The 27,723-nt window shown below is 35.5% G+C and overlaps 1 protein-coding gene across 3 annotated transcripts in view; it reads right to left on the bottom strand.

Annotated features, from left to right (window-relative positions):
• LOC124367457 (Hermansky-Pudlak syndrome 4 protein homolog) overlaps nt 1-23,214 on the bottom strand; it is a 60,370-nt gene extending 37,156 nt beyond the window's left edge. For 2 of the 3 annotated variants that reach the window (XM_046824280.1, XM_046824281.1), the window contains exons 1-6: nt 22,998-23,214; nt 19,453-19,687; nt 14,643-14,864; nt 5,356-5,450; nt 3,196-3,265; nt 672-836 (exon numbers count right to left, since the gene is read on the bottom strand). In XM_046824280.1, coding sequence (XP_046680236.1) covers nt 672-836; nt 3,196-3,265; nt 5,356-5,450; nt 14,643-14,864; nt 19,453-19,687; nt 22,998-23,005 — 795 coding nt within the window. In that variant the 5' untranslated portion in view covers nt 23,006-23,214. The remainder of the gene's footprint in view (nt 1-671; nt 837-3,195; nt 3,266-5,355; nt 5,451-14,642; nt 14,865-19,452; nt 19,688-22,997) is intronic. The other variant, XM_046824282.1, reaches the window with a different exon arrangement.
• Between the last annotated feature and the right edge of the window lie 4,509 nt (nt 23,215-27,723).

The following is a 27,723-nucleotide window of genomic DNA, read 5'->3' as shown; positions in this document are numbered from 1 at the left end:
CATACCCGCCACTAGAGTCACAACTATCACTTCACCCATCATTCCCACCCTACCCTATTCGCAAATGTTCAGGGTTTGCCTGTGGTAGTCGAAACTGCTTGGCTCAGTCTACCTGCTCTTTTTTTACCCATTTCAGGCTTCAGCAACAATTTTCTAAACTGCGCATGCTGCACTAGTTCAACGACACTCCACTTAGTGCTGCTCGCTGGTCAGTAATAGTTTGTTTCTAGCATTAGCCGCTGGGTGGCAGATACATCGAGAGATTTCAAACGGAAACAATTTATAGCATTGGAAAGTTTATCTTCTCAGAAGATGCTTTACTTCTGTCAGCATTCACTGAGTCGATCATCTGCTTATTTCCCCCTCCCTAATTGCAACGACTGCAAAGTAAAATTATACCATTACCAAACTATTGCATATAACACAGTTTAAGTTAATACTAAATAGTGCTGATATCTTGTGAGAAAATGGAGAACTATTTGGTTGTGAGATGGTCTCATCAAAATAGGTCAATGGATAGATGTGTTAAATTTTTACCGTATTGGTTATTAGTTATAAGATAAGATAATAGAGGGCTTAATAGCTTTGATTGTCTTGTGGTTTAAATAAATCAGTCTTCCTCTGTCTAACAGCAGGGCAATTGTGATAGGAGACACGACCCTTGACCTCACCTTGCTGTGGATCTCCTGCTGCTTCAGTTTAGTGGACTGCAAGGCCGCCCTCATGTCCCGTACTTCTTTGGCTAACCGGTCCATCTCCGACTTCTCCACAAACACAGTGATTAACTGGACCCCCACCGGCAGACGGAACTGTGTAGACACTGCTTCCGCTGGCAACTATTACACATTTTATATTTAATACTTAATAGTTGCTAAAATTCTACAGTTAAAATTATATTTTTACTAAAACTTTTAATCTTTTTATCTGGATATCTTCATACTTCGTGCTCAAGAGCGGTTGCAGAAAAGGTTAAAATAAGAAGTGTCGTTACTATCAAGCTTACTCTATGCTTTCACACTGTACGTGGAAACAAACTGAAAATGGTGGATAAGTGAATTCAACATATGGTTGTGCTGTCCAAAACAATGTCTACACAGAACAGTTGATTAGATTTAAGAGCTCTCAACATATGGTTGTGCTGTCCAAACCAATGTCTACACAGAACAGTTGATTAGATTTAACAGCTCTTTCAATTAATATTTCACAACTCTGGAGACCAAGATGTGATTTTTCACTACTTTAGAAACCAGTGGTGCCTAGCCTGGGGGGTTTTCAAATAATAATAGGCTTATATTCATAACAGGGACTCTAAGAATGTCCGAAGAAAGGCTGAAGTGTTTTGAGAAAAAAAACTAACATATATGGGAAACAAATTTCTGAAAAATTATCTGAAAACAAAAAACCAAAATAACCCAAAACAATTTTTTTGACTGTTTAAAGAATATTTAATCAATATGAATGTTTATTCTATTGAAGATATATCCACCTCTCCTTGATTCATACAGTTATTTTTAGCTTATCAAAATGAAAATTAATACTCCAATGTAAAAGTGTATATAAACAATTAAATGTGTTTATTATGTTATTATCATCAGTTAACTGTAGTTTATAAATACATTAAATTAAGAAACAAATATAAACCGTAAATTGGAAAGAAAGACTGATTGGCTATGGTATATAAAATGCACTGGAACACTATTCGGTAAATTTAACATTTTAATGTATGTATACGACAATATTCATTATATCTATGTACAAAAACATGAATAAAGATTTTTGACTATTGACTATTGATATTGTCAGATCTGGTCAATCCAATAGAAGTTTAGATGTGGTACGTCACCAGACATTCACAGACAATCAAATGTTAAAATATTGGAGGAAAGGAAAAACTTTATCAATATTTATTAATTTTATGGTATACTCTTTTTACAAACAATTTAGAACATGATAAATAACAACACTATAATTGGCAACAAACTTCAACATGCTCTAAAAAGATATTTAAAGTTAAACATCACAACAACAAAGATCATATATATACTTTTTATGATTCAATGTTTATTGAAATTAAATTAAATTAGGCTATTGCTACTTATACAAATTTAATTAATATAAATAAAAAGTCATTTGACAGGTATTTGGTCTTCCGATCATATGTTAGTTTGGTTATTTAAACACATATGTGAAAGAAAAGGCCAAATACAAAATAATTGAATCGTAAAAATTAAGGGCTCTGTGGTGTAATGGTAGCACATTTACCCGGCAAGTGAGAGATCCGGGTTCAAGTCCTGGTGGAGCAAGTACTTTTTGTGATTCAATGTTTATTGAAATTGAATGTTTTATATATATATATATATATATATATATATATATATATATATATATATATATATAGGATCTCCCACCTGGATCCCAGAATCAAACAACTAGTTTCAGTATCTTGTTAAAAGACCTGTTCAGTCTTAACATTAATTTTTTACTTGCCTCATTTGTTCCTATTATAAAATGAAATATAAAATAACATCTTAATGCTGAAAAAATTAGACTGGAACTGTTGGCATGGTTTTTTTGTGATCGACCTTTTTCATACTGATGGGTTTATCAGAATCAGTCTTTCTTCGATGCCTGACATCTGGACGACACAGCAAATCTTCATAGTAAATTAAATATAATTATTGAACGTTAGTTACAATTATTACTAAAATGTTACTAAAACTATGAGAACATTGAATTTGGTAATGAATTCAGGGATAACCCTGCCACTTCCATGGTCTAATTTCCAAGGTATCACTGTCAATTTTAGTTTATAAACAAACAAACACATTTATAGCATATATTTCTAAAATACGTTGAGAGTAGTTTAAATCCATAAATTTAGGTCATTTCAACATCTATCAATACTTTTATGTATTAAATAATCATATCAAAATTATTAGTATTTATAGCTTACAGAATTATTTTCAAAACGCTAAACATATAACAAAGAAAATATTTTAAATTTAACACCCCACAAAAGTATATTTATTCTTGAAGGTTTAAAAAAAAAAACACTTTTGTAATTTGGGCTCTGGAAATAAGACATTTTGAATTTTTCTTTAACCAGATTTGACTTAGAATATTCACTTCAAGTCAAAGTTTAACTTTTTGTATCCCAGTAAAAGTTAAAATAATATAAACATGTCAGAAGTTTACCTTTATTCTGTACGGATCCGTAATGACAAGGAGCTTCGTTAGATTAGCACTCATCTGGGTAGCAACAACCCTGAAACCACAGACTCATACTTTAATTATATTCTACAACACAATTAGAACAGAAAACTTTATATAATCTGATAAATCAATACAGAGTACATAATATGTTTCTTTCTAACATCCTACATAATACAGTTAGTTCTGAAGTTCCTGGAATTGTTATCTTTATTCAAGCAGATATTATTTTAAGGGAAATTTCTCTACATGTGGTTGGTACTATTGCTGATTGCTGCTTCTTTTTGTTATTGCCAAAGGGCAATGTTTATTATAAGAGACAGTTTATCAATAGAATGTTATTTATGAAACATTTTATTTGTAAAATTTTGAAATGTGTTACAGAATAGTGTAACTGATTTTTTGGGAGCTCCACAAAAACACTTGTCTCATAATTTTATAATAATAATAAATACAACTTGTAGCATATGGTTTGGCATGTTCAACGGTAGTGTCCCAAACTACAGAATGGGAAATTTTTCATTTACCGAACCTCTACTTCAATATAGATAATTTCAAGAATATTTTGACTGTCGTATATTTTCTGACTAAGCATATGAGACATAAATGTCGTTTGCAGGTGCAAGAGGAATTTTTAACCGCCTCGTTCTTGGATTTGCGTTGCGGCAACACCTGAGTGCTGGACTTAGTTTCATACTAAGACCCCCCAGCGCAGAGTATTTTTTCTCGTGTTTAAGAGTTTTTGGCATAACACGTTATTTGAAATTTAATATATTTAAAAATTTACAAACATTTAAAATAATGTCAATTTGTCAAATAATTACAACATATTACCACTATCACACAACTATCTTCGAATAAACATCGGAAAACATCTTGTAAAATACTAGCGGACCCGGCGCGCTTCGCTGCGCATTTCAATAAGTTTCCCGCGGCTTCGCACGCAATTTCCCGTTGAAAACAGTACACTATATTCACTTATTCATTTTCTATCACATTCTAAACATTGCTGAGATAATTGATAGTCGTTCCTTCGTGAGCTTCTTGGGCGCATTATGAAGGTATGTACCACATTCCTGATACTTCTGTCAAAAAAAAACAACTAAGGTTGATTTTATAACATTCTTTATATTTGTAGCCAACGTAAGATAGTAATTATGATATCTGCATTGCTCTTCTGATCAAGCATGAGCATGGTTTATATTAAATAAATATTGCAGTTAAAGGTGAATTTTTACGTCAAATTTGAATTGTATTATCTGGATAGTAAAGTCTATGTTTAACAGTGATTGCAGAAACAGTTTAAACAAAATTTGTCGTTTCTCTTAAGCTTACTCTATGCTTTAAAACTATAAGTGTAGTAATTAAATTATATATAAATATATTTTTTGTCGCATTATATATGTTTACAAAGAACAGCTGATTAAAAATTTGAAAAGACTCTTTCACTTAATAACATATGTTTGCTGCAATGCATTTCTTACGGGTATTTCTGTAACCAGTGGGGCGGAATCCTGAATCGGGAAAGGGATAAAAAGTATCCTATAACCTTCTACAGATCAAGACGAACAAATTTAAAAAAAAATTAGGCGAATCCGTCCAGCCGTTTGTGAGTGATGCTGTTACACACGAACAGTTTCATTTTTATATAATAGTATAAAATATCAATGTAACCATTTTCAAACTCGTGTACAATACGAAGCATGTGGCGTCCAATTGGTTTGAGTTATGTCCACAAGATTGCACCACCAAATGGACAGCTATCTTATAGACACTTCTAACATAATGGAAAACCAAATAACAATATAACAGCTGATGCAACTAAATAAAATTGGTAATAATACGAAAATGAGTATACTCAGGCGTGGCGGGTTTTTGACAAAACTACAGTTGCAGAGCATATGTCGGCTGTGGCGGTTGTTCGCAAAACTAGAATTGAAGAATATATCTCGGAAGTGGCAGTTAAAGGGTTAAAGAAGTACTAATTAAAAAAACGAATTAATTAAAATAATTAATTTTGTTATAATAATGTTCTTTGCTTGCATAAATAACAATGCATTACTAAAGAACAACCAGCAATCTCACAAATTGACAATCTAAACTGGTTTGCAAGCATTTAAAAATTTAAACTATGAATTTACTCACTTGTTCTGGTAAAGGACAACACCCCCCAAAACTCCAGTCTTGTCCTGGAAGCACTGCAGGATCTGGATCGCCTCCAAGAAGACACTACTTGCGCTCTAACATAAGTAACGATTAAGTTACATTAATTATTTTATCCTGCACCCTATACAGTGTTCAAAAATATTGAAAAATCTAAATCTCACTTAAATATAACTAAAATAATTCTAAACTCTTAATTCATTTATACGTGGTAGTTTCATTTCAAATTAAACCCTAATTAATATAAAAACAAATTAGTACTCTTTCAAAATTCTTATATTATTACATTTCAATTAGCTCTACTAATTTAATTTTTAAATTACACCTTGCTTTGTGTGTCATGCTTTGTAACATTAAAAACACATGTGTGCATAGCTTGCATTTAAAATGTGTTACACATACAATGTTTTGTAGAAATTATACAAAGAATTATATTTTTGGGTAAATAAACTAATAAACTATTTCACAATTTCATTTAAATATCAGTAATTTAAAGAGCCGAGTGTCAAATATTGCAATTTAAATTTGAGTAAAGTGATGTACATAGTTGGCAAGCACAAAGTACTGATGCAGAATGCATGGCCAGATGACCACCTGAGACTACATTCTAACTAAGCGAGAGAAAAGTTTTGGCCACATTAAAGGACTCCTGATCGCAAAGGGGTAATAATATTATTGAATTTTCCACTGTGAAGGGTGTGGAATCTACTGATGTCATTGTGTCAAAATCACATTGTATACCGAGGAGGGATATCGGGGACGAGGCAGGAAGAGTAATTCGCTGTTCATTTTAACATAATTATTGACATCTTTTTGGAAGACCAGTGGAAAAAGTGAATGTGTATAGGACAAATCGTTCTATCTGGGCATCGCTGTTACATCGGTGTCGTACGTAAACCTCTAAAATATTAATAATATTGACTTCTAATTATATACGTTTGTTTGAGGTCATGTGTAACAACGTGCTTCTATAACACGACTCTCGACTCTGAGCAACTCACTGTCCTGCATTTAGCCCAGTCAGGAGTAGTTGACCTTGACTGACGCTCAGTTGCGCCACTGACTGATAACAGCGGATAACAAGAGAAGCCTAATCTTCCTTATCAACACGCACCACCACTTGATTACGCTTATTTATTGTTGAACGTTTATGTCCTCTTTGTCTACTGTCTCCTGTGTCTAAATATTTACCACGTCTGAAGTCTATTTATTATTGTTCGTGAAAACTGTTTACTATAGTAACTTATTTATTATACCAACTTATTTATTCCATTAAATAAATTTCATCCGATTTATGAAATGTCATTTAAAATTGAACACACCACCAAAGGAAAACCGTGCATTTTATACGACGACCATAAACATAGACATTTTAGAGTATTCAAAAACGGTGATGTGTCCTGGCGTTGTTTGGGGAAAACCTGCAATGCATCAATTAGGAGTGACGCCGAAGTGACGGTGGTTAGTGTTACCAACGACAAACACACTGGACAACACCCTGTCACCCTGAGACGTATGTCTGCAGCTGCTTCACCAGCCCAGTCTCCGGCACCGCAGTCACCCACCCTCGCCACACCACTCAACACCCCCCTAGCCGGTCCTTCACCTGCCGCACTGAAAACCCCCTCGACCCCCACCCACTGCATCACACCCATAGCAATCTCTACAAACACTTCCTCTTCATCAACTCACCCGCTTTCTGACCCAAATTCATTAATACCCACTCTTTCACCTGCCGCACCGACAACCCCATCGACTCCCCACCCACTACAACACACCCATACCAATCTGTACAAACACTTCCTTTTCATCAACTCACCCGCTTTCTGACCTCAATTCATTGATGAAAGAAAATACACTTCTGAAGGAAGAAATAAAATGCCTACAGACCGAACTAAAATCCATATTAGACCATGCTATCGAGTCAGACCAGCGCCTTAGTCTATACACATCCGAAATTTTTGCTACCGCAACTTCCCAGTCATCAAAACCCGTAAAAACCAATGATGGTGCGGTACAGTGCGACCCAATCCCTCTAACCACCCAAGAAACTCAAACCCCTCCTGTTTCAATCCCAGTTCTTGACCATAGCAATGAAATTATAGACAGTTTAAAAACTACAGTTGAAGTATTGGAGGCTGAAATTGAATGTTTTCAACTGCAACATACACAGTGCGTCTGCAAGAATCGAAATGAAACCTGGAAACTCGTAAAACACAAAAAAAAACAAACAATCCATTTTCTGTCCTTCAGCACCCCTCGAAACAGTGTAAACCAGGTAATTCACAGCCTCCTAACCCGACACCATTTTCACCATCAAAGCCTACCAAAATTCCAATTAAATGTAAAAATAACAACCGAAAACAAAAACCTCTTCCACTACCTGTATCTAACCCCATACCTTTCGAGTCGGTTGTGATCGAGGGAGATAGCCACGTCCGCCACATCACTGGAATGACATCCCAGCTCCTCTCTCTCGAACGCGTTTCTGTGACAGAGGTCTGCAAGCCTGGGGCGAGGCTGCTTCAGATCACCTCATCCCAACCTCAGCCGGTGACGAGAGGGACTCGATGCAGCGTCCTGATTGCCGGAACCAATAACCTTGCGGCCAGGGAGCAGCGGAATATATACGACAACCTGGAGAAGAGGATCACGTCCGTAACTTCTCGTAACAGGCTGATTGTCGCCAGCTGCCCCATCGCCACGACTTGCACTCTACGCACGATATTAACCAGCACACCGCCCTCGTGAATGCTTATATAGAAGAATTGGCTGCTAGGCACCACATCTCTGTCCTAGATATGAACAGACTGCAGCGGAAGCACTTCACGAGGCACGGGATGCATCTCCACACTAGAGGGAAGTGGCAGCTGGCCAGACTCATTGTGGAGGCTCTTGGCGGGTTGAGCGCCTCGACTGCTTCGGCCAGGAAGGCTGAGGTTGCTCCTGACACCCGCACTGCCGTCCCACCACTGCTGCCGCCGCCGCCGCCACCATCACCGTCACCGCCACCGCGAACAGACTCTATACAGTTGACTCCAGAGCCCCCGATGCCGACTATATCTTATGACGACGCCATGAAGAAAGATCGAGGAAACGGCCCTATTGTCCATTCTGCGCTTCTTCAAATTTACAAGAGCAAAGAATTGAGACTGGTTTTTTAGGGACCCCTCTTTAAATCAGCGGACAAAATTGGCAAACAATCGCCATCAAAAACGAACAAACTCAAAAATTTACAAACAAATTAAAATTGCTTCATCAAAATGCTCAATTTGCAACCAACAAATTGGAAGAAATTCAACTCATGTGCGAGGATCTCAAAACAGATCTTCTTGTTGTCACTGAAAACGGTTTCAACAGTGATAACATCGCACTGTGCAAAATTCCAAATTATAAATTGGCTTCCGTGTACTGTGGACCCTACTCCAAAGGAGGAGGGGTTGCTATTTTTATAAAACAAAATTTCACGTTTGCCCCCTTTCCGATCCAAGAATCACTCGAAAAAGTCAGTCGGAATCAAAATTCAAACAGACAAATCAAAATTAGTAGTGATCGGAATATATAGGTCTCCCAGTGGAAACGAAGATATTTTTTTTTTCTCAAAATTCGAACAATTACTGACAGACCTGACTGATTAACATCAGGAATATGTCGTGATGGGGGATTTCAACATTGACGCGTTGGAAAACACACAACATTCCACAGTTCGATTACTTGATTTACTTAGGTCATTCGACCTGGAGTTGTTAGTCAAAACTCCGACGAGAGTGACGGCTACAACCCAATTGGCTATCGACAACATCATCACCAATCATCCAAGTGTCACGGTATCTGTGGTAAACACAGCTATATCTGACCACTACGGGCAAGAAGCTGTCGTCAGTGGAATGAAACTTGAAAGGGAGCCCAAAATTAACCGAACAATAAGAGACACAAGGCCAGAAAACATCGCTCACCTCAACACTTCCCTGTCAAGAGAAAAGTGGAGTTTCCTTCACTCTTCTCAATCTGTAGAGCAGCAGTTCAAAACATTTAACGACGTCCTAAATTTCCATATTATCACATGCTGCCCTACAAAAACGATTAATATTTGCGAAAAAAAAAACGTCAAAAAACAGATGGATCACAAAAGGTATTCTGGTCTCGAGAGAGAAAGTGAAATGTTTCTCTGAAATTAACAAACGTACTTGTAATGAAAATTTCAAAACATTCTTCAAAAAATACAAAAAAAATTACAGGAAAGTGATCCAAGCTGCAAAAGCATACAATGTCTCCAAAACTCTACTATCTTCTAAAAATATTTCAAAAACAACTTGGGACATCATTAACAATAACACAAAAGTTAAAAAACAAATCAAAATTAAAAATGGGAATATACTTGTGGAGGATGGAACTGAGGTTGCCAATCAGTTTAACGAATTTTTCGCATCCGTTGCTGTTGGGCAAAGTCCTCGGCCGTCTGAACCGCAAATACGTCCCTCGTGAAGACAGAGGCTGCTGCCTCAATGTTGCTGACGCCTATCACTGACGATGAGCTTCACCGAATTATTCAGCAGCTCCCAGCCAAAAAGTCAAATGATCTTAATCTAATGTCCACATGGCTCATCAAACAATGCTGCAAGCATTTGGTGAGACCTTTACAATGTTTGGGGTGACCTTAAGATCTCCGCTACTCGTGGGAACACAAATGAGTACAGAATTTAAAAACAATCAAACAAAACCAGAGAGCTCTTGTAGCACTCAAAAAGTGAATGAAAATTCACAAAACATAGAGGGATTGATGATGGGCTCTGACCCTAGCAATCCTGAACAAACCCAAAAAACAGGCGGACTTCCTAGTAGAAGTCCAAATACCTCAGACTCGGTCAGAGTCGAAACTGATGAAGAAGATGCAATACTGGAGGGCGATCACCAGAAGGAAGAGGGAGCAAAAGTCGAGAGACAGCTCCCAGTACTGCCTAAGCTATGTGGAGTCGCCAGGAAATGCATGGTCTGGTTTCGAAAAAGAGGGTACTCCCAAGAAGAAGCCAGGGAATTGGCCTTAATACCAATTCCAGAAGAAAAAAACAAACAATTGAACAAACAAAAGGAGGGCAAGAAACCAAAAACACCTCACTCTGATGGATCCACTCCGGAAGCCCATCGGAGGAAAAAAACAAAGAACGAAGGAAGACAAGGGGAACACAAGGAGCAATCTGGACAACCCCAGAAACCTTCTTACAAACAAGCGGTAGCTGGTATAAGGGTGGGGGTTTTACACTCCAATTTTCCCGAGACCCTACTCACAACAGAACAGATGGAGAAGATCCAGAGCTTCATCCTGGAAGCTATCGTGGAGGAACAGGAGGGTCCCTACTCTCCAAGATTCTACGGTATTAACAGGAGACAAGGGGTTCTAATCTTCACCTGCGAAAACACCGAAACAGCTGAATGGCTTAAAGGAAAGCAAGACTCCCTCAAGCCTTGGGAAGGGGCCGGTCTGAAGATTGTACCAGAGGAAGAAATCCTTCGTGCGAGAATTGCGACTGTCTATCTTCCTGATAGTATACACGAAACTACCGACAAGATAATGAAGTTCCTAAAAGGACAAAACAAAGAGCTATCTGTCGGAGAACGGAATGTTCTGCGTAGGAGCGACGAGGGGAAGTCTGTTCTACTCACCCTGGCAGTCGACTGCGCTACAGCGAACAAACTTGAGAAGGAGGGTCCATGGATCGGCTACAAGTTTGGAAAAGTTCAGCTTAGACTGAAAAAGAAACACCAAGGAAACACAGAACAACCCACAAGGGAAGAGGGGACTTCAGAGAAATCTGAGACGGTCACCACGGAAAAAAGCACCCCTGAAGAGATGGAAGTGGAGGAGGCCACGAAGGTGTCAGAGCAATCTGTACATACCTTACCTGAAAGGTCTACTCCACAAGCCAGTGCAGCGGTCGAAGATGACAAACCAACCTGTTCTCTCTTCTTGAAGAGGGGACCTTCTCTCAAAGGACCATCCGTCTCAGCTCGTGGAAGAAAAGGGGACAAAGTCTCCAAGCAATCCAAAAGAAGAGACGGGGATGGACCACCTGGGGGAGGTGGGAAAAAGGCGTAAGTATGCGCCTAATACAGATAAACCTACACCATGCAAAGGGCGCAAGTGACATCTTTAGCAGAAGGTTTATCTCAACAGGCCTGGATATCACCCTAATCCAGGAGCCTTGGATCAATAGAGGTTGCATCAATAGAGGACTGACGACTCAGGTAGGTAATCTCATATATGATCGAACAATTGAAAACCCAAGAACTTGTATTCTAACTTCAAAACTAATAGCAGCCTTTCCGATTACAGATCTAATAACAAGAGATCTGGTGGTGGCTACAGTGAAGGTGGCTTCACTGCAAGGGGTCAGAGAGGTTACTATAGCCTCAGCCTACTTCCCCAACCCGTCAACAAGCTGCCCACCGAAAGAAATAGAAAGACTATTGCAGAGCTGCAGAGACAGAGGTTCGGCCCTCATTCTCAGTTGCGACTGCAATGCTCACCATACGTATTGGGGAAGCACAAACATAAACAAAAGAGGTGAGGAACTTCTACAGTTTATGTTCAGCAATGACCTAGTGTTAGAAAATAGAGGGTCAAGCCCAACCTTTATAACTAGAAATAGGAAAGAAGTCCTGGACATAACCCTATCTACAGGACTCAAAAACATAAACATTGTAAGGTGGCACGTCTCCAAGGAGGCCTCACTATCGGACCACTGCCCAATTAGGTTCGACATAGAGGAGATAGGGGAAAGATACGTGACCACAGGGTTCCTAAATCTACCAACTGGAGAGGATACAGAGCCCCTAGTAGAAGAGTTGGAAGAAATAGGACCCTTCCAGAAAAATGAATTTGAATTAGAAAGGTCTGCACAAATAGTAGAGCAAGCTATAATAAAGGCCTACGAGAAAAACTGCCCTCCCAGGCAAAACTGGTTGAAGAAGGATGTGCCGTGGTGGACTGGGAGGTTGGAAACATTAAGAATCAAAACGAGGAAATTATTAAAATGGGCAAAAAGGACAGACGTAGTCAAATGGATAGTAGCCCTCCTAAAAAGCAGACAGGTGAAAGCTAAGTACGGGGACGAATCTGCTGCGATCACGGCCCAAAGAGGCTGCCCCCAGGGGGGAGTCTTGTCTCCTCTCCTGTGGGCGATGGTAGTGGATGATCTCCTAAGCAAAGCAGAGAAGAGGGGAATAAGGCTACTATGTTATGCGGACGACCTAGTGCTTATGATTAAAGGGAAAAAAATAGGCAGGCTGGAACGCCTAATACAAACAGAACTTAACTTCATAAGTAACTGGTGTCATGGGGAAGTAGAAGCTACCTCCTTAGAAGGCCACATGAAGATATTGGAAAAATTTCCTGAGGCTGAAATGCTAACCAAAGTATCTGATACTATGGGTAAGAAATACTCCTTTGTAAAACCATATACGGTCTCTATCGGAAGTAGGGAGAAATGGATTAAAAGGGAGGCCTACCCTACAAAAGGAGTCCTGAAGTTTTTCACTGATGGTTCACTCCTAGACTCTAGGGCAGGATACGGAATACATGGACTTGGAGTCGACATGGCTGTGCCCCTAGGAAGACATGCCACGGTTTTTCAGGCGGAGGTCATGGCAATAGACTCATGTTCCAGAAGACTCACACAGTTGAGGACAAAAGGATTATCATACCTAATACTTTCTGATAGTCAGGATGCACTGAAGGCACTGGATACCTGTTCGATTGATTCGAAGGCGGTCTGGGAACGCAGGAATGCTCTAGCAGAGCTGGCAACAAATAACAGAGTAACACTCGGTTGGGTACCGGGTCATGAAGGTATTCATGGGAATGAAAAAGCGGACATCCTCGCCAAAAAGGGAGCAGAATCCACATTGGTGGAGCCTGAGCCAGGTTGTGGGATAGCCTTCTCCAACATTAAAGCTCTGGTCAAAGATTGGGAAAAGAGGACAAGACACAAGAATTGGAGTAGAGCCTCAGGTTTAAGAATATCCAAAATGTTTATCTCTCCTTACGCAAAAGGGTGGACAGCTCTCCTAGACCAGAATAAGGAGGATATAAGACTGATATTAGGAATGTTGACAGGACATGGCCCTCTGAGGAAGCACCTTTTAAAGGTAGGCCTTAGAGCAGCGAATGTAGACTCTGTGGAGAAGAGGAGGAGTCAGCGGAGCACATTTGGTTGGATTGTCCTGCCATTGTAGAGACTAGGACAAGATATTTGGGAGCATATCTCCTCAGCCCCAAGGACATTAGAGAACAGGAGCCCTTAAATCTGATTGGTTTTTGCAAAAGCCTCGGTCTTTGATAGCTCTTTGTTTTGCACAAATTAAAGTAAGGGAGGCACAAAGGTCCTTTTAGGACTAAGTGTGGGGACAAACAGTCCTCTTCCCTCAGGAAGGAAAAAAAAAAAAAATGGTTCTTTAGCCGTCCATTCTACACCATGGATGAGTTCCTGAACTGGAAAAGAGAAGAGCAATACTCTCAATAAAAACTAACCATGTAATATTTAATGCCATTGCATTTCTTGACGATTTTTAAATAAAATATTTGTCTATTGTGTATTGAATGATGTCTGCAAGGATTTTAGTAAACCTCAATACTACAGTTAGTGTATAGCATAGTTTTATTGCTTTACAAGGAAAAAAATAACAGTCAATCTAACTGGTCTTGTACTGTTGTTTCATTTGTTGCATTATTCAATTGGTTAAAATAAATATTTTAGAACATCTATCTTGAGATTATTATGGATTGGATTATTATTGGTAATAGTAATTTAGGCAATTGTCGCATTATGATATTTGCAACGTAAGAGGCTTGAAGTGAATTACAGCAAAAACTAGGATTGCGTTGTGAATTCCGAACGAGGCACATGAAGGTTTATAACCCAACCATTTTGTGAATACGTTTAGCTCCATTTCACCTTTTGCTCAGTGTATATCTGAAAATAGAGCTCAACTCTTCCCACCATAGCTATGTTATGTAAAGCCAACAATTTTGTACATTACTTTTGTTTTGTCTATGACTGTGCTAAAAAGAATGTTTCAAAAGTATGTGTAAAACTAACACTTTAAACTCGACTATCATAGGCTAATCATAGTTGAAGAACTGCTGAAAAAAGATTAATGAACGAGGAATAAGAACATTCAAAACATAGTAACCAGCACAAAGTAAAATAAAATAGTTGCTTCGTGAAAGCAGTCTAAAAATGTAGATAATATCGGAGAGAGAGAAAACTCACCTTTGGCAAATTGAATGTCGGGATACTTCCAAAAATATTTCCAGCATACTGCAAGATCGGTAAATAAGTTTCAAATATAAGATTTAGCCTCTCAGAGAACTGTGGGCCTGACTTGTTTGACATGGTTTCAAAGTCCAGGTGGTAAAACCTGATGAGCCGGTAGAGAGTGTTTATTCTGGTCTCCAATACCACGTCTGGGATATTACGGTCTGTTCCGACACACTGCAACAAACATTCACTGCAAAATTCAGTATCAGTACTAACTGGGTTCGCTGATGATACAGCTTTATCTTATAGTGCCCCAACTGAACTACTTCTATGGAATTATATACAACAAGATCTATACTATCTTCGATTATGGTTTAGTAACAATGGACTTGCATTAAATGCTCAGAAATCACTATATATATAAATTTTTCATTAACTCAAACTTTCAATTATGATGAACCTTTGAAGTACCATAATTTGAGTTGTCAACAGAATCAATGTGATTGTGTCACCCTTACTCAGGGCAACACTGTGAAGTACTTGGGACTCCACATTGATGAAAACCTTCTTTGGAAAGTACATATAAAAACAATTAGAACATATTTACTTGTATTTCTTAGAAAGTTTTATTTTATTAGACAACTTTGTCATGACAATGTATTAATAAAAATGTATTTTGCATTTGTTCATTCTAAATTAAACTATGGTCTGTCATGCTGGGGCAGTACATTTAAATCACATTTAAAGAAAATTACAAGTATTCAAAAATCATTCATTAGAATTATTTTTCGGAAAAATAGATGTGAACATGCTTTTCCATTGTTTTTTAGGCTAAGAATACTTCCACTGCGGCATCTATATGTTTTTAAAGTGCTATGGTTATTTTTCCAAATTAGTGGTAATCCAGGAGTCACTGTTGATCTGCAAACAACTCTTGGAGGTTATATTACCAGGCAGATCGGCATGATCAGGCCACCGAGAGTTAATAGCTCTTTGCTACAAAAGTCTTTTATATACCTCGGACCCAAGTTTTACAACAGTTTACCTGTTTATATTAAAAACTCACCCACAATGAATACCTTAAAAATCCGTGTCAAGGATTGGCTCTTGAATCATGATACTAATCAATTGGAACAATTGTTTGTTGTATTAAACTAGTTAATAACTACACTTTTCTTAAACAATACTATAATAACCAAACAGGTAAGATAATATGTCCCTCTAAAGAATAAGTAAAAAATCTATTTAAAAAAATAAAGTTATAAACAAATTTACTTTTGGGTAAATTATTTTTGCCTCAAATGTACAGTAGTTGCCTCAAGACAGATAATAGATACAGTAATGATATTGCATGTGATAGCTTATGTTTTCATATTGGATGTGTGGATATGTGTGTTTTGTGTGTGTGTGTGTGTGTGTGTGTGTGTGTGTGTGTGTGTGTGTGTGTGTGTGTGTGTGTGTGTGTGTGTGTGTGTGTTTGGTTAACAGGAGACAACAGTAAAATTCCAAATTGAAAATATAAAATACTGGTAACTCCCACGCAAAATCAGAAGAGTTTATCTTCTCTTGCGTGTGTATTTATTCTCTCAGCAGTTCTGCATCAGCTTATATTTCTGTTTTGTTTAATAATTTCTATTATAACATTTATTTTCAATAATAGAAAAACACATCCTAAGTAGTTAACACGTTATTTGATCAAACACTAAGTATAGAAGTATAATATTGTTGTTGTTTTGTTACAATTAATTGATTGTGAAGAGAGAATAAACGTTTCATTTCATTTCATTTCATTTCATTTCATTTCATTTCATTTCATTTCATTTCATTTATACATAAACAGAGGACTCACCACTCAAACCCTTAATAGCTCTGAAAAAATTAGGTTAATAAATATAAAACACGAATAAAAATGTCTTAAAATTGAATTTTTAACCAGAAATCAACACAAAAAATGGTGTTTGGATTTAAACTTTTTTATTTGACCGCCATTTTAGAAAAATGTCTGACATAATGAGCATTTTAAAACCACCAAATTGTTACAATAAAATATCAAGGGAAGTGTCTATTAAACTTGTTATAGTACCTTTTCTAGTTTCAAATAAAATGGCTAGTACATTTATAGGTTAGAAAAATGTTACACAATAACAACTATTTTTCAATTTTTACAATTCTTAAGGTATTTTTTCTAACAAAATCCGTCATCGCGTAAACAATCAAAAACATTTTAAAGCATACACTTGCACAAGCCAGGAGTGACAAACAACTGAAACCTGTCAACTGTGACTTGTTTGGCAGTTCGGCTTGTGCAAGCGTATGCTTTAAAGTTGTTTTGATTGTTTATGCGATTACGGATTTTGATGAAATTTTTGTAAAAATTGTTATCTTGTAAAATTTGTTACCGTTCACTGGTAATTACACACAGAACACTGTTTTATGCATGACTGTACAACTTTGGCCTTATTGCATAGATTAGAGAAGCTAAAAACAGGCAAATGTCAAATTAATTGAGAATGCCAAGAATAGATCGAAAGCGCTACGGAACATTGTGAATAATAAAAAAAAAGAAATGAGAGCAGTTAGTAGTATAAACAAATATTTTAGGCCAGATGAATTCAATTATTTCTTTTTAAACATTGCCTAAGATTCAGCTAGTAATAGTATTAAGTGTAATGTAAATAATTATAGCTTTAAACATTATTTAAGTAATAAACCTGTACCTGATAATATTTGTGAGTTTAGTTTTAAATATGTAACCGAAAGTGATGTTATAGATGTAGTAAGGCAATTAGCACCTAAAAAATGTATGGATCACTTTGGATCGACAAATGCCCTTGTGAAAGAAACAGTATCTAGTTTTGTTTCTCCTCTAACATTTTTAGTTAATAAATGTTTACACTTGGGCATATTTCCTGATGTCTTAAAAACAATAAAAGACTTTCCTATTTACAAAAAAGGAAAAAAGGAGGAAACTGGAAATTATAGACCTGTTGTTATTGTTCCGGTTTTATCGAAAGTCTTCAAAATAATTGTTGGTAAACAGTTAATGCATTCTATAGAAATTAAAGGCTTACTTTGCAAAGAGCAGTTTGGTTTCCGAAAAGGTTTTGCTACAACACATGCTATTATTTCATTGGTTGATAAGATTCTTGATTGCTACGAAAAAAAGGACTTTGCTGTTATAACATTCTGTGATCTTAGCAAGGCTTTCAATCAAGTGTCTCATCAAATACTAATATAAAAATTAGATCATTACAATATTAAAGGTGTGGCTTTAGCCTTATTTAGCTTTTATCTGCAAAATAGGTTTCAGTATGTAGTTTTAGGAAAAGAAGTATCTTGCTGTAAGCCTGTAATTTGTGGAGTGCCACAAGGTTCTGTTTTGGGACCTTTATTGTTTTTAGTGACAGTCAATGATTTGAGTGCAAATGTTCCTGCTAATGTTGTTCTTCATGTTGATGTCACCACTATTATTACTAGGAATACAAATTACGAACAGCTTTTAGAAGACTGTACGTTAAACCAGAATACAATAGAGGACTGGCTTTATGAAAATAAGGCAAAACTGTCTCATAAATTTTTAGGCTTAACTTTTGATCCAATGTTAAACTGGCACCAACATGTAATTACAGTTAAAAGCAAACTCAGTTCAAGTATATTTGCAATAAAACGTTTATGTGGTGAATGAGAACAGCCTTCTTTTACACAAGCATATTATGGGCTCTTCCATCGCCATTTAAGATATGGATTAATCGCTTGGGGGTCATCTTCCCATGTTAAAGAAGTTTTTATTATACAAAAGAGAGCTATCAGAATCATGGCAGGAGTAGACAAGTTTCATAGTTGTAGGAAAATTTTTCCACATCTTAAAATTTTAACCTTATTTTCTTTGTTTATTCAGCAGGCTTTGCTTTACCATAGAACCAATTTGGACCAAGTAAGTTATAGAAAATATATCCATAGCTACAACACAAGATCTTATATTAGTATTAATCTGCCTCAGGTTTGCAGATAGACAATAGCCCCATGAGAATAGCTATTAGATTATATATTAAGTTACCATTAGAGATAAGACAATTTAGTAATAAGGATTTTAAACATTAACTTAATAATTTTCTCTGTAAAAGATCGTTTTATTCTGTGGAAGAATATATTGACAAAGCTTGGACTATGAATGACTTGTAGTGCTGTTATTCTTGGTATAATAATAATTGTGACGTGCCAATGTAATTGTATGAAATATTTTCTGGCAAAATAAAGTTCTGTTTCTTATTTTTATCACCAACTCCAATAAATGACCCACGAGAAACCATAAAATTAACATCAATAGAGTAAAACAAAAAACCTTGAACATATTTTGACCAATACATTAAAAAAAACACAAATTATCGGTGGCATACATAGGCAGCCACAATTTGCACAATTAGACCCTGAAATTAATAAACCAGACATTTACTCCAATTCAGGTGTTTATAGATTGCATTGCACTGGCTGTGTTTATTTTTACATAGGTCAAACGGGTAAAAACGTTTAAAATCCAATTTTAAGAGCACATTCATCTCTTAATAAAACTTACCGACAATCTAAATTCACTGAGCTTCTAAATAATTACAATTATTGTTAACAGTATTGGATCTTCAACCAAAATATAAAAATATCTCTTGGTATTTTTATGTTAGACTTTTGTTGCAAACATGAAAAGTACCTTCTCTAAGACAAAAATGTATAAAAACAAATATTATTTTCATTAGAAATGCTTTAAAATAAGCTTACTTTATTCAGTGGTAGAGCCACCATTAAGATTTAAACTTTTTTTCAAACTCACCAAAATAAACCTTCCAAGAGGTTTCATTGCAAATTTTCCAGTTTGGAGAGCTAAAATACTCGGAGACGAAAACACGGTACTTAAAAATTGATTGACACCCATGAGTTGTCCGACGAGAGCAAGCCGCTGTTGTTCGCTCACCCAACTCGGGTAGAAGTAGACGACTGCATCGTGAGGGTCATCTTCTTCCTTCTGGCACCGCTCACAGTCGTAGACAAACACTATCAACAGCTCCCTGAAACATGATCATGTCTATTATATAGAATACTCTACTAGCTTTTACTGCCTTCAGGCACTGTTTACAGTCAAAGACTATTGGACAGATCTACATGAGAGACGATTGTCAATTGTAACACTCAAAAATGTTGCGGAGTGTAATCCTTCCAAATCTAATGGGAAAGATACATCACCTTTACATCTTTCCCATATGATACATTTTGATTTTGACGCATTGAAGACCAAATCATTATCAAGGCAATATTGCTGAGCTCTAGTTATTGATGTCTAGGTGTCAATTACCAGAGCTGATTTCTGAACATCTTGTTCGTGATTAGGGCTGTGTCATTCGCATATGGTACTGGATAGCAGCACTCCTCCAGGTGCTCTTGAGTATCTCCAACAAAAAGCACAAACAGTACTAGCCCCAAAATAGATCCTTGAGGGACACCTCTTTTAATCTCCATAAGCTTAGATCTTCTAACTTTAATATGTCCTTCAAAAACTTGCTTGATCTCCACTACATTCTTCCTTTCCAGCAAGTAGCTTAGAAACCACTTCATTGCCGTGCCCTTAATGTACTACCATAAGAATTTACTTTTATAAGACTTTTAAGCTCTAAATAAATAGATTATGTTAAAAGTCAAATTAAAACAGCATTATATAAAATTTATTACTTTTTCCAAATGTGTCAAGTAGAGGGGCAAGTTGCTAAATGCAGAGAAAAAAGAAGAAGTATGCAAGTAATTTGGCCTGATTTTGAAGACTGACTATGCAGGTGCTCCATCTGAGATAATGAAATACAGTACAAGTTCTTCTGAGTGCAAAAGAAGGAAAGATAGAGACTCCATATAATAAAAAAGATCCTTCAGAGATTTTCTATCTGATCTTGGTTATACAAAAGCTCTAGGACTCTTGAGAAAGTTGAAAAAAATGCTGCTCAAAAGCTCATCAAAGAAGCAAACATGTTTAATAAAAAGTGTATGTATTAAAACCTTGTTTTACAATTTCAATGTAAGTAAAATACCAAGCACTAGGTGTGTTTGTGTGAAACATTCACATTTTTCTTTTCTGGTTGGGGTAATACCAAAATTAGATCCATTCCCCCCTTAAACACAATGAGCTTTTGGAATTTGTGTGTTGTTTTTTTATACAATATTCTTTTAAAATTGTGTAAACTAATGACTATGAAAAATGTTTTGTGATTTTTTAAATTTGCTTCTTAATGTGGATCCATAAAAATATCTAGGGAGAAAGACCAATTTTTGTAAAACTGAAAGGTCTACTAGAACTTGTAATCCAAAGCTAGAACAAAAGTCACTTAAGATGTGCAGATATTTACATACTCTTTTGACAGTAACTCACAAGAAAATGAAATGGAGAATACTACAAATATAGTGAGAAAGAACTAACAAATATCGAAACATTAATAATAATGACAATCGGAATTACAGCTAATACCCACTTCACAACAACAAACAAACTAGGAGGGAATTGGATTCTACATGGGGGATTGGGATTGACAAAGTAGGAAGAGGTTAGTTATCAGGATGATCCACACAAAAGGGCTGCCAACATATAATATGGGTAGACTTTAACCCTTTACGCACTCCTGGTCACAACCACTGGACGTGACGGATATTTGTCAGGTTGGTAAATTGTTTAGCCCCTGTTTGTCATCACAGCTCTACTACTGGACATGTCATTATCCACTCTTAATAATAATTACCCATGATTCCTCTACAGCTCGGATTTAAATTTTCAAACAAGTGCTTCATAGCTGAAGACATGACTTTTACCTTTAAAAATGTTGCATTATTAATTTAATTCACTAAAATCATAACTTGTAGAAACGTGTTTTCCATTGTATTGTACTTTTTTATTCCTAAATGAATGTAATATATTTTAAGGCTAATCTTAATATTTTAAGAGCATATTACGAAAAAACATATTTCTCACGTTTTACAGCAATTATTATTACCAATATAACATATTATATGAGTGTAACTTTACTTTTTATACCATTATATAAACAGCATAGGATATAAAAATACATCAAATGGTATAACTAAACAAATAAGGCGCAAAAGATTAATATGTATAAAATATTTTATTATGAATTATATAAATAATTGTAACAGTAAACATTATATTTTGTGTCATTAATCAATAAGAAAGTGTCATAAAGAGGAGGTAACAATAATATATAGTGAGTCTACAGTAGTTATGATTGCCTTACAAAATATTATATTCGAACATTTTTGTTTTGAAGGCATCTCTTATGCCTTTAGAATAAAATTCCCACTCAGACATAATAAAAATGTCAATTAATTATTTTAAAAATTACGAAAACAGAACGATACTCCGTCAGAGATAGCTTGCATGTTTACCGGATATGTTATCACATTAATTGCTTGAAAGATCTGAAATTCAACATTAAACCTTGTTTATAGTAGTTTCATATGTCACTATCCAGATGGTAAAGAGCAATGGAGAATTTACAGTAATGAAAGTCTATAACTTCACAGCAGTCCAGCACTACTGGACAGGAGAGGGTATCCAGCATTTTAGTTTTGTCCACTTGTACTGGACTGAGATCATTCTATATAAAATCAACAAAAGGTCTGGCCCTTGACCTCTCAGATTTTGATGATTGTTTTGTAAGGTTTCCCAAACTGTCATTCTACTATGTTTCTTGTTGTTAATGTTATATAATTTTTGTTAAGTATGATTATTATATAACATTGAAGTTAGGTGATATACCAGATCTTTCAATAATATCAAGTGTGGACCACTCATTAAAGTTTTCCTAAAATATTATATAAATATACTAATAAAACACACTTAACCTAATAATTAACCGACTGTCATCTGCCTCAGGGTTAGCCTATCTTATGAGTATTGTTCATAATTTAACTGTTATTACTGGAGATACATTTATGAAAACTCCTCTAACCTAAATACCTAACTGTCTGACTTATCCAGTCAAAATTAGGGCTGACAAGCCTACTCAAGAGACAATGGCCATAATTTCATTTTCCTCCCCCTACATGTTCCCTTCCTAAACTAGTACAAATTAAAGGAGTAGTTTTAAACAATTTTTAGTGTGAAACGTTGGGTGTCTCTTAACATAAAAATAACCATTCCTAGGCCTAATTAATGAATTTGTAAAATATTATATTGTTTATGAAGAATAAAAGACATTTTTTACATCAAAAAGTCTTATAAATTCAAATCACAGATGGACTGTTAAAGGTTCATTTCCCCTAAAATATAAAGGAAACAATTGACAAGTTTGAACAAAATCTAGCATACACAAAACGACTTACTTTGCCATATTTAATGCAGAGAAACCTCCAAAATTTCCTTTAGTGGGCAAAAATCAGTCTTGTAAAGCACCACATACAAAATGTTAAGGATACTAAACGACTATCACAGATACTTCACAATTTAACTCCAATATCTTATATAACTTTACATAATTTATCTACTACACTACTAAACTAAACAATTCACAATAAGCGTCTTGTTTTTTTCGTAAACCGTCAAGTGTCGTCTGCTTTAAAGACATATGATTATTATATGGTGGTTAGAGCCATGGCTAGTATATTATCTTCTTAGTTAAGTTATAGGATTATAACTATATAAAATAAAATAACTGCAGAAGTTTGAAAAAAAAAAAAAATATTTGGCTACAAGATCGTACCACTGCAAATTTTTAGTTTTTTTTAATAGTTTATATAACCTTCAAAGTACTCTTTTTTTATCATAAGTAGTCTTCTTTGACAATAGAGAAAATCTTTATTGTTATTAAACAATACAATAGCCACGTTAGAAATGAACATGAACATACATGCGATATAAAGGCTTCAATGCATTCTTGCGGTTAACAGGGATCCAACTAGCCTGTGCAAGCATTTTACTAAATAAAATAAGATATTTTTAACAATTCTGGATTAATTTTATTATATTATACACAGAAAAACTTACAAATACGAAGTAAAGTAACATTTAGGAAAGAACATTATTAGGGTTGCTTTGTTTGAAGGCATCCTGTAATTTAAGTGTGAGATTGAAACACCATTCTCTCATTGAAAATTTAAGTAACATTGATCTTTCATAAGGAATGCTCTTCAATGAGTCTACCACGTCTTGAGGAAATTTTGTTTCAAACGTCGTCTTAAAGTTGATTAACCGACATGGATTGCAACTGTTCCGGAAACACGGTGTAAATAAGCAAGAATTTCATAGAAGCTCTCACAACTAATGAACTTCCAATTAAGGCAAGTCCTAATTTTCCATGGGCATTTCGAAAGTTACATGGATAATTAACTGGAATCCTCAATAGTTTATATTGAAAAATTTTAATGTTCTTCGTCTTATGAGAAGAAATGCTTAGTCCCCTAATTGTACAAGCATACATTATTAGGGGTCCAAATATAGTTTTATAAATTATAATAATGCAGACCGACCTTAAAGTAAAATTTTGTTAAGTAACAGGAACAAAAGAGATAAATGTGCATAAACTTGTGTTAATTTTCTATTTGTATGTCAGTTCCATGTTAATTTCTTGTTAAGATAAACACCTAAGTACTTGATGCCTTGATCATCAGCATTCCACGAGATTAAGGAGTCTTCTATCACAATTTCCGATTGCGTAACGTATTTCCTGAAAGAAAGTACCTTAGTCTTACATTTTGTTGGATTTATAGCGAGTCTCCAACTCAAACCAAATTGTCAAAGTTTTAACAACAGTTTGTAATAATGTAGCTTTTTGATTTATGTAGTAGTGTTGAGTTGTGATGGCTGTGTCATCAGCACAAGAGCGAGGGTAGTTTGGGGAAGATTTGGTATATCATACAGGAAAATATAAAAAGGCATAAACTTCTATGTTGAGCCTTGAGAAACCCCTGCTCTCACTGAGCTAACTGTTGAAAGCTTATTCTGAAGTTTGACGATAAAAGTTGCGATCAGACAAAAAAGATTGAATCGATTATCACTGAAGTTACAGTAGAAGGGAGGAGGTTTATTTAACATGTATCTAGTCAGTCTGTAGAATTTCAAAATCTTTCATGTTTGCATTTTCATTTAAGTAAGTGTTTTTACAAATAAAACGTAGAATACAACACGTTGTCTGTAACGTAAAAGTTGTTTTGTCTTCATTCCAATTACTTTAGTATAATGTATTGTTTGTTTTAGTTTCTTTTCATTAGTAACAGGAATGGCAAATAATGATATTACCAAATTTACCAACAACTCAGAATAAAACAACTTTTAATAGCTTAAATAAACAGTTGTTCACATTAATCACCTCATTGACTTTAAATCAGCTGTTCAGAGTAAAACAGTTTAGAAAACTATACTTCCTGTTGTGTAGTGTGTAAAACATGGTATTATGTTTAATAGTACTAATCAGTTGTTTTTATCCGATTTTAATGAAACAACCACTGTTAGATTTAGAATAAAGTTTACAACATTTTAATATTCTTGTAAAATTTTCATACAGGGTATCGATTTTGCGGAATTTAACGTCAAAATTTATGATTGGCTGCCATTTTGAAACGGGTAAAGACAATTTGTTCATATTTTTTTTCTTAAATGGGCATAAAAAAGGCCAACACAACTGCAAAGTTTCATAACTTTATCTTTACTGGTATAAAAGATATAACTTTTTTGGTAAAAATCACATACAGACAGATAGACGGAAAACGTTTTAGGACATACCTCCATATGAAGTTTTTTTGCTCATTTTTACGTCTAGAACAAAATACCAAAATATTGGAACACCTTTAGGAAACACCCTGTATAGGAAGCGTGAAAACCCTGTATTTTCAATTAAAACAAATTTGTAGACTTGATTTTGTTAATATAAAATCCTTATAGTCATACTGAATAGTTTGTAATGCTAATTCAAATCATACACGTAAATGAACAGAGAAAAACAACTTATAGATATGGAGAGTATGAGTTATGCATGTGTGATTTGGAGATGTTACTTTTGACACCAAGCGTTCTAGCAGTTTTCAGACTAGAAAATATTTACAGACGTAGGATTATTATTTTTAAGAATAAAAAAAAAAAAAAATACAAAAACATACGTTCAGTGGAAAATATTACTTTTGCTTAAAAACGTGATATTTAACATTAAATTTCAATAGGATATTGTGCGTTTTGACAGTTACAACCTCAAGAAACTGGTTCATTTCAGTGAGAGGAATAATAATATGCTAATAACTCACTTTTCAGCAAAAGTGGAGAATGTGACTTTTGCAGTTAGGCCCTTCATTTGTAAGTAGTTGTTGATTTTGGAGTGTTTTTACGGTGCGCCTGAATTAGCACCCCCTCCCTACTGACGTCATTTTGACGTCACGAAAGAGGGTGCTAAATCAGCACAGTGGCCGTGTCCAGGCCCTGAATAAGCACCCCCTTCGAATACGGGGCTCCTAATTCAGCACCTTGACCGTGTTCATGTGCTGATTTAGCACCCCCTTGAATCTGGGGGCTGCTAAATCAGCGCCTATACCTTATTGGTGAGATAAACAATTACCCCAACGGAATAGAATAATAAACGTTTAACCATATTGCGATTTATTTTTCAATAAAATAAAATAATATATATATGCAGTGGATACCTGGACATATAGGAATCCAATATAACGAGAGAGTGGACAAATTAGCAAAGGAAGCAGCTAATGATGGAGTGGAAACACAATACCTGCCAGTACCTATTGATGATTTTAAAGCCTTCCAGAAAAATGTTATGGTGTTCAATTTACAAACCTCTTACAACAATCCTCAAAAGCTGGGTGGTTTAAATAGATACAGAGCCAATTTACAAAATACCCATTTTAAATCATGTAATTTTAGCAGGTGGGAAATCATTAATATCAGTAGATTGAGGCTGGGTCATGGCAATGTAAATTCATGTCTATACAGAATAAAAAGATATTTCACTCCGCTTTGCCTAAACTGCACAATGGCTAAGATAGAGACAATGGAACATGTTTTGCTGGAATGTCCCAAGTACTCTTATTCCAGACAACTTAGTTACAAAAAAGTAAATCAATCAAGATACAAAGCCAATCTACAGAATTCGAAAATTATACTTATCGATTTGCTGCGAAAAGCAGACACTCAAATTTATAAAGAAATGAATGAATTTAAAAAAATAATAAGTAGAACCATGTAAATTTGATTAGGTTATGGAACACTTAGAATACATGTTTGTTACCTAAATGGCCTAGGTACTTGGTCCGTTGTCCTTCCTTTCGGATTAGGTTATGCCTGAGGGACACCTGGCAGTGAAGAATATCAAAACCCCTATCCTATAATCCAATCAAAAAGATATCCTTAGTTTTTCCTTCTCTTAACTAACCATAAAATTACACAGAACAGGTTAGAAATCATGGTTCCATTCTTACTTCGGCAGTGATAAGCAGTTGAAGTGTTCTATAATGTCTTAAGTTCATCATAGTTAAAATTTCGTCCTGACTAACTGGTTTGGGTAACTATAATATTTAATTGTTATTACTAATCCTTAGCTACCATATTTAATATAGTAGTTAATTTTGTTAATGTCCTAAACTGTTAAATAACCCTTTGTACTCTGATAATTTAACTACTAACACTAACTTGCTTCGGCTGGTCCTGACATGTTGTCGGGTCTGGCCGACAACGTGCTCGCAATGAGCACGGATGATGAAATACAAAAGCGGTGGAATCAATCTTGCCCCTAACTAATGACATGGAAATGGAAACCCAAACAAACGCTAAACGTAAATTTGAACAATTACATTCTGAAATAGAAATATCAAACAGTAGTGACCTAACTTCACAAAACACAGAATCCCTCCCACCTAATCCTAAAAAACCGAATCAACTAAGACTATATAAACAGGAAAATAAAGGGCCTTTTGAAGTAATTGTCCAGGACAAGAACAAAAGTAAATTAAATCCTTTCCAAGTAGGGAAGATAATAAAAACCCACCACACAGACATTGACTACATAAAAAAAATCTGGGCGTAACATTTCAGTTTTATGCAAAACATTTCAAT

This window comes from Homalodisca vitripennis, chromosome 8, assembly GCF_021130785.1.
Source record: "Homalodisca vitripennis isolate AUS2020 chromosome 8, UT_GWSS_2.1, whole genome shotgun sequence".
NCBI classification, from domain to species: domain Eukaryota; kingdom Metazoa; phylum Arthropoda; class Insecta; order Hemiptera; family Cicadellidae; genus Homalodisca; species Homalodisca vitripennis.
This window is presented reverse-complemented; position numbering and strand designations above follow the sequence as displayed.